The 10,663-nt window shown below is 38.9% G+C and overlaps 1 protein-coding gene across 1 annotated transcript; it reads left to right on the top strand.

The window, feature by feature from the left end:
• Window positions 1-4,383: 4,383 nt before the first annotated feature.
• LOC108594464 (60 kDa heat shock protein homolog 2, mitochondrial) lies at window positions 4,384-6,506 on the top strand. The gene is made up of 2 exons (XM_017979644.1): window positions 4,384-4,481; window positions 4,531-6,506. The coding sequence occupies exon 2, from the start codon at window positions 4,533-4,535 to the stop codon at window positions 6,264-6,266; it is 1,734 nt and encodes a 577-aa protein (XP_017835133.1). The 5' UTR covers window positions 4,384-4,481; window positions 4,531-4,532; the 3' UTR covers window positions 6,267-6,506.
• The last annotated feature ends 4,157 nt before the right edge of the window (window positions 6,507-10,663 follow it).

Here is a 10,663-nt window from a genome sequence, read left to right as displayed (position 1 = left end):
TTTGATTGAGAAAAAGTTTCAAGACTTTGCGCTTTATTGCTTATGCAGACAGGCGCGCGGATTGGACACGTGCGTACCACATGACGTATGCGCAATGCCGCGACCTTTTTCGTACGCTTCAATGGCGATCAAGCGCTGAATTTAACAAACTATAAACATGAAACGAGTCAACGAGCAGCCAAACATAACACACACATACAAGCACACATACAAACACACACACCTACACAGCCTAAATACCGGAAATGCCCTTTATAATGCGCTTCCGGCTCATATGCGCCCAGCAGACAGCCCACACACACAAGCGGTGTCTACTCGAGTGTGCGCTTGTGTGTGTGTGTGTTCGTGTGTGTGTGTCTAAAACATGGCGGCAAATGTTAAAAACCACACACAGAGCGGCGCGCCAGCCAGCGGCTAATCAAAATGTGCAGCCAGCTGCAAAAAGCCATTGCGTTTGGCTTGTCCAAAGCCCCGCAGAGCAGCAGCGTGTGTGGGGGCAAAAGTTGAAAAACTGAGGTGAGCCCTTTTCCTGACCACCAGTAAACACACACACACACACACACACAGCTGCAGCTTGTGCACCAAACGTGTTTGCATGCTCTCGCCCATTCATGATGAATAATAATATTTGCCCAAGGTCTGGCTAATTATATTGTCTAAAAACCATTTTGCTATTACTTTGTTAAGGAAATCAAAATGTGGCACGAACACAATGAAATGCTTTTGGAGTACTTCTAATTTGTGCTTAAATTAAATGATTAAGCATAACATAAGAATTTTTACTTTGCAACTTGCTCAGCTAAATTATTATTTAATTCATTAGAGTTTAGTTCAGCAAGCTAAATAATTAATTAAATATTTTGCTGATTTAATAATTTATTTATTATACTACATTTATTCTTAACATTTTATTACTTAATTTATAAAACTTTCTTTAGTCTGCAAAGCTAAAACATTAAATAAATATTTTTTCTGATTTATATATTATTATTATTTACTATACTATATCTATAATTAATCATTTATTTTTTGATTTATTAGTTAAAATATTAAATAAATATTTTATTATTTGATTTATTAGTTAAAATATTAAATAAATATTTTTCTGATTTTGTTTTTTAATGGCTTCATGAAATATAATTGTCATTTCTCAATTTAAAATTAGTAAGATAGTTAGATTCTAATATATTTTAAACAAAATTCATTTTAGAGCTTACAAATATATATTAATATAATAGTCTTGGAATATAATTGTCCTGCAGCAATTTCTAATTGAATCTACTCATAACTTTTATTTCAGTTTGGTAGTTTTAAAATAAAAATTATTACAATTGCAATTTTACTAATTTAATTACCGATTTATTTATTTAAAAAACATTTAGAAATAATATTTTAGCCCAGAATTGTTAATCAATCCAAGTTGAAAATAAAGCTACGAACTAAATAAATCAATACTAAGCAAATATAACAACATTAAAGTTATTTAATTCGCTATTCTCAGTCAATCCTTTCAATTGGAAACTTATATTTTTAATGCTTATATCGATTTTGCATAAACTTAATACAAAATATATTTTGCTTAACTTTTGCTGCATTTTTTGTAGCCACTTCTGCGTATTAGTTAATATTATAAGCTAAGCTATTATATATTATGCATTATTTGCTTCATAGTTATTTCTAATGAATTGACTCTTCACTTCCAAGTTGCTTACAGCTTCACACTGGCAATTTGCCTAATCTATAATTGAACTGAGCGGCGCGCTTTCCATCGATGTTTGGCTTTTATGCTATTTTGGGTAAATCCGCTTACAGCTGCTATAGAATTTTTTAGTAGCCCTTTCACTTGTGCAGCGACAGCGACAGCGACGCACTTTTAATTAAACTTTCAGCGCAGCCAATAAACCTTTTACTTAGGCAAACGATCCCGGGGCCAGGAGCCAGCCAGGCCAGCGGCCTTTTGTATGCCCAAAGTTTGGCTGTGGTTAATTATCGATGAGACTTAAGTATCTTTTGGCCAAGGCGAAGAATGAGCTTAAAGTCAGAAAAGTTTAATGAAGTGCAAAGTGTGGGGCGGCGGGTTAAGTTGGCATAGTGAGAAAGCTATTAAAAGCAGTGCATCAATGGGTTAATGGCGAGCTCAATACAATAGCGTGTGCATTGTCTTCAGTCTCTGTGTCTGTGTCTTTGTGTGTGTGTGCGTCATATGCGTGGCAGGCAGAACAAATGATAGCTGCTGGCCTAATTTATTAGATTTCTTTTGCTTTTGCTTTGGCTTGCGTGTGCTAAAGAAGGTCAGAGCTGGACATTTTGGCCTGGCGGGTCATTTATTAATTGCGGCTTGTATGCGTGCTAATCTCTTCATTATGCGATTTGCCATAATGTATTACGTTCAAATAAATGCGGCTCATTTAGTTGGAGCTGCTGTCTCTTGCTCTTGTTCTGGCCTTTTGGTAATTTCAATAATTTCCACGCCATTTTGCTAATGATGCGTGGGTCGGCGGCGTATACTTAATATTAATGCCTGCTAATTTGTGAGCATTGTAATTGAATAAGCAGCCTAGCCAGCTGATATTAATTTCGTAGCCCAAATTATAATTAAGCGTTTGCTGTATGAAGCTTAATTTCAATTAGGCTAAGGCTGCAAAAAGGTTGAAGCTTGAGTTGAAGTTACAGCTACTTGAATTGAAGCCACTTCACCTGCACCCAAACCAAACCAACCACCCACATTCAGTTTAAGGGATGTGCGCTTCGATTGCGACAAAATTTGTAAGCGAAACGCGAAAAGCATTTAAATGCTCGTAAAAATGTGCGACGACATGCGGCCGTAATGCTCACAATGAAACGCAAATCGCACCACCCACCCCCACCCCAACACACCCACTTTTACTCCATGCTTAGTCGTTGTCAGCTGCGCTTACAAGCGGCCAGGCAAATTGAAAACTGTTAAGGCTGCAAAGACACAGAAGACACCAGAAGACAACGACGACAGCGACAGCGACAGCGACAAACGACTAGCGACTAGTCGACAGACGTCGACAGCGACAAATGGCGGCGCTTGTTCATGAAAATTTAAATTGCAAAATGGCCTCACTGGGCTTGTGAGTGGGCGTTAACCCCCATCCCACCCACTCTCTTGGCCACCACCACCTCTTTTGGCCAATATTTGTCTTTTAATTACCTGCAAAGTGGCAGACAGCTGTTGCAATCGAATTTGTTGTCACAACGCAAAGAACAATGAGTTTGCGCATAATAATTTTAATTAGCTTTCAAAGAAATTTATGCGCTGCTCTTGATAAAATTCAAATAAATAAATAGCAATTATTTTAAAGTGTAAGGTGTTGTAAGAGTAGCTTAACAACTGAGTTTATTAATTTTATATTATATTTATATAAGTAAACAAATGTTTACTCACCTGCATTTCCGCTGTTAATGGCGGTTGCTTTTAAGTCAATTTATTATATGTAGATATTTAATGAAAAGTTATTTTCTTTTATTGCAAGACTCACACGTCGATAGCAGCAGACATTTTTGGAATATTTTCTATTAGAGACAGCACAATAATTGTAAGAAATTTCGGCAACTCATTCACTGCTTGTATAATCGCCGACTATTCGAGCACAACTGACCGGTAAGTGGCCTCGCTTGCTGCTTACCTGCCAGCCTCCCATACAAAGCTGAGAGCGCAAGCCACTCAGAGAGCGTAACAAATCGTAGCCAATCAGCTTTGCTTACTAGCGAGAGCTGCAGTCCGCTACCTTGTATTATTGTATCATGGCTACGACTGAACAAAAGCGACGCTGCTTTGTTGCTAAGAGAGCGCTCCATGTGATCACTGTGCAAAAATCTAAGCTGAGAGCGCATGCCTTACAAAGAGCATGAGCCAATATCTTGCTAGCGATAGCAGCGCTGCTGCGTCTTTAAATGAAAGCAGCGCAGCATTATTGCTGAGGGAGCGCTAACTGTGCATCGTGCGAAGCGCTGCGCTTTGCTTTGACTGCAGAAGAGAAACTGAATGAGAGAGCTGAAATGCGCTTAGCCTAAGCTGTCTGCATGCATAATTAAATTAAATGCTCTTAAATTAAGAGTCTTAATTGTAGAAAATAATATAGAATAGAATATTTAGAATAATTTAATAGAGTTTAATAATGAAACTATTTAAAGTTATATGATCGCTGCTATAAATATTAATTATTATGTAATTATTATCTTGAAAATATATATGTACATTGGTAAATCATAACGTTATAAGTAATATTTGTAATTGATTAATTTATAGTTGTAACAAATAATTAATATAACAAATTAAAGCAAGCTTTGCTTAAATCTTCAACAGCTTAACTTGACAGCAGTACAGTCTAGTTTTATTTTCAAGGAGATTTTTGGTAGTCGCTACATTTTCATTTTCGGTTCAGCTCTCAACGCGTCAACAGTAAAACAATTTTTGTCCAGCCTCAAACACATTTTCAAAAACATAATTTAAGGCAAGTCGAATGTTAGCTTAAATTAGCAATTATTAATTGGATTTTTTAGAAATGTCGCGCATTTTATTGGGCGCATCGTTGCAGCGCTGCTCGCGTTTGGCCAATCAGCTGCTGAGCCGCGGCTATGCAAAGGACGTGAAATTTGGGCCAGAGGTGCGAGCGATGATGCTGCAGGGCGTGGATGTGCTGGCGGATGCAGTGGCAGTGACCATGGGACCCAAGGGACGCAATGTGATCATTGAGCAGAGCTGGGGCTCACCCAAGATCACCAAGGATGGCGTTACAGTGGCCAAATCCATAGCGCTGAAGGATAAATTCATGAACATTGGCGCCAAGCTGGTGCAGGATGTGGCGAACAATACAAACGAGGAGGCAGGCGATGGCACCACCACAGCCACAGTGCTGGCCAGAGCAATAGCCAAGGAGGGATTCGATAAGATTTCACGTGGCGCTAATCCTGTGGAAATAAGACGTGGCGTAATGATGGCCATTGAAACGGTTAAAGATAATTTAAAGAAAATGTCGCGTCCGGTGAATACACCGGAGGAAATTGCACAGGTGGCCACCATTTCGGCCAATGGCGACAAGTCTGTGGGCAATTTGATAAGCGAGGCAATCAAGAAAGTTGGACGCGATGGCGTCATTACCGTTAAGGATGGCAAAACCATGAACGACGAGCTGGAGATAATTGAGGGCATGCGCTTTAGTCGCGGCTATATATCGCCTTATTTCATCAATCAGTCCAAGGGCGCCAAGGTGGAGTTCCAGGATGCGCTGTTGCTGTTTTGCGAAAAGAAAATCAAAACTGCGCCCAGCATTGTGCCAGCGCTGGAGCTGGCAAATGCGCAGCGTAAGCCGCTCGTGATCATTGCCGAGGATGTGGAGGGTGAAGCGCTGAGCACCATGGTAGTGAATCGCTTGAAGGTGGGACTGCAGGTTTGTGCTATTAAAGCGCCAGGATTTGGTGACAATCGTCGGGATTCGCTGGCGGACATGGCCATAGCCACAGGCGGCATGGTCTTTGGCGATGAGGCGAACATGGTGCGATTGGAGGACATCAAACTCAGCGACTTTGGACGCGTGGGTGAGGTGGTAATCACCAAGGATGACACCATGCTGCTGAAGGGTCAAGGCCAGCGCGCGCACATAGACAAGCGCGTGGAGAATCTACGCGATGCCATCAAAGAAACCGACTCCAGCTATGAAAAGGAGAAGCTACAGGAGCGTCTGGCCAAGCTCTCCTCGGGCGTTGCGCTGCTGCGCGTTGGCGGCTCCAGCGATGTGGAGGTCAATGAGAAAAAGGATCGCGTCAATGATGCGCTCAATGCCACACGCGCTGCCATTGAGGAGGGCATCGTTCCTGGTGGCGGCACTGCGCTGCTGCGCTGCATCAATCAGCTGAAGGATTTGAAAGGCGCCAACGAGGATCAGAATCTGGGCGTTGAGATTATACGCCGTGCTCTACGCATGCCGTGCCTCACCATAGCCAAGAACGCTGGCGTTGATGGCGCCATGGTCGTTGCCAAGGTGGAAATACTCGATGGCGACTATGGCTATGATGCACTCAAGGGCGAATATGGCAACATGATCGAGCGTGGCATCATTGATCCCACCAAAGTGGTGCGCACCGCCATCACCGATGCCGCTGGCGTTGCCTCGCTGCTGACCACAGCCGAGGCGGTGGTCACTGAGCTGCCGCTGGAGGATGCTGCAGCTGGCATGCCCGGCGGCATGGGCGGTATGGGCGGCATGGGAGGCATGGGCGGTCTAGGCATGGGCATGTAATCCAACCACCCAACACTTTGTTTTCGTTTTTGGTTTTTTTGTTTTTCTTTTATTTGCAAACAACATTTTGAATCTTTCCCGACACATTTTAGTTGCTGAACTGCAGAGCTGACCCATTTCCTAACCCCACAGTTGGTGCCACTTATATGCGCCCCTTTTACTATTTACTATTTATTATTACATTGCATAGTTTTGCACTCACTGTTATTGATTTAATAAATTTGACAATCGTAATCAAAAGCACATAATCGAATTTAAATTAGTCATAAAAATATTTATATATATAAAAAAAAAACGCATAGCTTCTAAATATAAATATAAAAATATTGAAAAATAATTTCTGCACGCAAATCGAAGCAGCTTGTTTTAATTTTGAATTGTTTATGACTTAGCATTTAATATTATAAAAAAAAACATACATGCATACAGTTAAAATAAATAACTAGAAAAGAAATTCAAAATTTTCAACACTTAAATTTTAAAATAAATTCTGTAAATAATAAATAAAATAATTCTGATAATTATTATACTGTAAGCGTTGCATTTTTTTTATTTATTTATTCCTAACTAGCACTAAACGAGTTCTGATTGAGTTTTGAATTGTTTATGCTAATTCTTGCAACAAATGTTGTCTCAATCGCATTACTTAATATTTTTTTTCTTTTTTAAGGCACATTTTAGTTACAAATATTTATACATTCAATTTTTTCTCTGTTTTTTAATCATATTTTAGTTACTAAGCTTAATTCAATTAAAATATTTGTACATAAAATTTGTTCTCTTTTTTTAAGGCACATTTTAGTTACTAAGTTTAATTCAATTAAAATATTTTTGCATTAAATTTGTTCTCTTTTTTTAAGGAATTAGTTAACTAAGCTTAATTCAATAAAAATAAAAATACATAATACTTTTCTTTAAACGTGAACTATACAAAGTCGGCAATAAATAAATAGCAAGCACAAAAGTTGTTTATAAAATATTTATCTATTTAATTTTTATATCATATCAATTATAAATTATTTTAGCAATCTATATATCGATATAATTTTGTTTTCACTCTGTTAAGCAGCTTCTGACCAAAGTCTACCAAAGTTCTACAATTCGCTCTCTCTCTTTCGCTCTCTCTCTCTCTTTTGCCAACTGTCTGGTTTTGTCATTGTTGTTAGCCATTTACTATGAAATATGACTCTTCTACTTTGGTGCGGGTTATTGCATTTCCGAGCTTCTCTAATTGTGGTTTTTCCCCAGAGAAGCAAAACAAGTGAGAGAGAGAAAAAAGGAGATTCGTCTGCTCTTGACTTTTATGTTGTTGGTTTTGTTTAACATTTTGACATTTATGTGTGACGTTTTGTGTGGAGCGCTCACTGGTGGATTTGGTTTTAAATTGTGTTTTGCATTTGGTGTGGGGAGGTGGGGCATGCAACATTCCACTTGATGCGTCAAATGGCGGCGGCGCCTTGACGAAACAAGCAACTTAACGAGCTGTGCTCATCATCGGCGCTTACACATTGCCACATTGCCACATTGCTCAACGAGGCGGAGCAGAAAAAAGAAGAAATGCAGCCAAGGCTCGCCCGCAAGCCAGCAAAGTGGATAAAATTCTCTGCCCTAGCTACTTGCTCTAGTGTCCTTATGCCGCACGCTAAGCATTGCCAGCGGCTTATCCTTCACGTTTGTTGCAGCTGCTGCTGCTGTTCTCTCGGCTGCTGCTGCTGCAAATTGCATGCAATTCTGTGTGATGTTCGAGTGGCTGTTAAAAAGATGATGCCACCCAACCAGCCACCCCACCCTTCGTGTTAGCTTAAGCCACGTGTCTTAATGATGATGCTACAGTTTGCGACTGGGGCAAGGCGACGACGACCGACGCCACTTAATTATGAAACGCGCACTTGTCTGTCGAGTGTCCTTCCGCTTGCCTGCGTTGCGTATACGCCGCATCTAACGCCAGATTTATGTTACGATACGTGGCTAATCCACTACGCTTAGCACCCAAATGCTCATAAAATTGGGCCTCGCTCTCACGCGCTGCACAGAAATCGACAATTTATTGCCAGCGCGCAAAAAAGAAGCAAAGAGCTCCAAACAATGCAAAAATGCTTTGCACAAAAGCAACAACAAAGTTACGCATACGCACTGTGGGCAACGAATTAGGAATGCGCTGCTGTCGGTTTAATGTTTAAATAATTATTTAAATATATATAAACAGCAAACAAAATGCATAAATACTAATAAAAAGGCAAACATTATATATAAAGAATTATATAAAGTGGAACAGTTTAGTTAATTAATAAAACTATAAAATATAAGAATTGAATAATAATAAAATGACAAAATTTACAAACTTATATACATATAAATAATTATGGTATAGTTTAAGTTAACTAATAATACTACATTAATTTAATTTAATTTATATATTTTACTACTTTAAGTAAATAAAATTCATATAATTAATCATATCAATTTGCAATGTTTTATTTTATGTACATAAATTAAATATTTCCTACGTATTTTTATTTGTATTAAAATAATAAAATTATTTCTGAGGCTAATATTTGCTTTCAAATAATAAAGAATATTTTAAAAAATTTATTTTACTTTTCATTTATTAACGCTAGTTACTAGTTACTGACTAGATCAAAAAAACTTTTGATTTAAACTGAAGAATGATTTAGCTATATCTTCAATATATTTATGCAACTATAGCGAGCCGACGCGAAAAATCAAATGTAAGGCAAAGGAATTCGCTCGTTAGATTTATATTGCATTTGATTTTGATGCTTTGTTTGCTTGTGTTGCATTTGCAACATGCGCGCGTTGCATACAAAAATACAATACATGGCATACTTACAACATATCGTACATTGGCCCATTGTTATGATTTATGTGGCAAAAAATATTTTTTAAGCCGCGCTTCCTGCAAAATATTTACATAGTTTTTGTTGAGCATTTTTTGTTGTTGTGTGTGTGGCAAGAGTTAAGCATGGGCAAAAATTCAAATTCAATTTGCACCCCAGCATCAAAACAAAACGAAATAAAATGGAAATGGAAATAGAAATGAAAGCAAGGCAGGCAAAAGTCTTTGAACTGTTTGTTGTATATGGCTATAAACATATTGAGTTTTGGCAGTGCCACAGTCTAAGGCAAGGACGACATGTGGCGACGGCGACGACGACGGCGACGGCGACTGGCATTTCCCACTGTGGCTGCAATTGTGTCTAGGGGCGCGGATTTTGTCGCCTCAGTTTGCTTTTATGATAAGCAAATTTTCGGTTTTATTTAGTGCCTGTCAGACAAAGAGACTGAGCCAGTCACGCCCCATGGCTGCTTGGCGCCCCATTGTCCTAGCGCTGCTTGAGATCTGCTGCGAGTGTAATTGAATTTCAAGTTTTATGGGGCCTATTTGCTGCATTTATCAGCCATCAATCAGCCAGGCCCAAAAATAAAACTTCAAACCAGCTCCAGGTTGCAATTCATAAGCGCAGCCAAATGTGAGCCCCAACGTAGGCAACTGCATAGATTACAGGAAATGCAACTGCTCTCTCTCTCTCTTGCTCACTCTCTCTCTGTCACTCTTTGGCTGTTGTGCAGTTTGCATCAAGTGGTCGTTTCTAATTTCCTGACCACTTGCAATGCCCATTGCTGTTGCTTTTGGCCCATTCGCATTGTTTGTGCTTCGCAATTCGAGTCTGCAAATCAAACACACACACACACACACATGCTTACACCCACTACGCACACATACAAAGACAATTTATAAAACGATTTTGCATGGTACTGCGTTTTAATGTGTTAGTGTTACATGAGCAGCTGCTTGGCCCAGCTGAAACATTGCGATTAATTGAATTTTTGCCAGTGCAATGACAGCTGGACAGGCATCAAGTATTTGTGCCTGCTGCTGCATATGCAACGTTGCCAAATTTCACACACACATTCTCAATTGTCAAATTGCTCACATGTTGCTATTTATTGTTGAGCAGAAGCTTTTGTTGCTATTTTCGTTAGAAGTTATATGTGTCTTGCAATGTTGCCAAACTTCACAGTCGACTAACAAATGCTTTTGAGCCTTTATAGTTTGAAAGATATTGTTGTCAATTCTCAGAATTTATATTTGAGCTACTTATTCAACTGACTAATGCACTAGGATTGATTGTCCTAGCTTCATAGCCAATTATCAGAAATTATATTTGAGCGCTTATTATTTGTATAAAAGTATCAAATAACTTACATTGTTGCCTAACTTTATGCTAATGCAAGTCAATTTATAGTAACTGCTTACACTGTTGCCAAACTTCACTATAATGCAATTGAATGAATTTTGATGTTTGAAAGAAATTTAATTATGTATATGTCAGCAACTTTATTCAATTGACTGACATATATTACAGCGTTGCCAA

Source organism: Drosophila busckii, chromosome 2L (genome assembly GCF_011750605.1).
Source record: "Drosophila busckii strain San Diego stock center, stock number 13000-0081.31 chromosome 2L, ASM1175060v1, whole genome shotgun sequence".
Classification (NCBI taxonomy): domain Eukaryota; kingdom Metazoa; phylum Arthropoda; class Insecta; order Diptera; family Drosophilidae; genus Drosophila; species Drosophila busckii.
The sequence above is the reverse complement of the archived record's forward strand: the minus strand, read 5'-3'. Positions and strand labels throughout refer to the sequence as shown.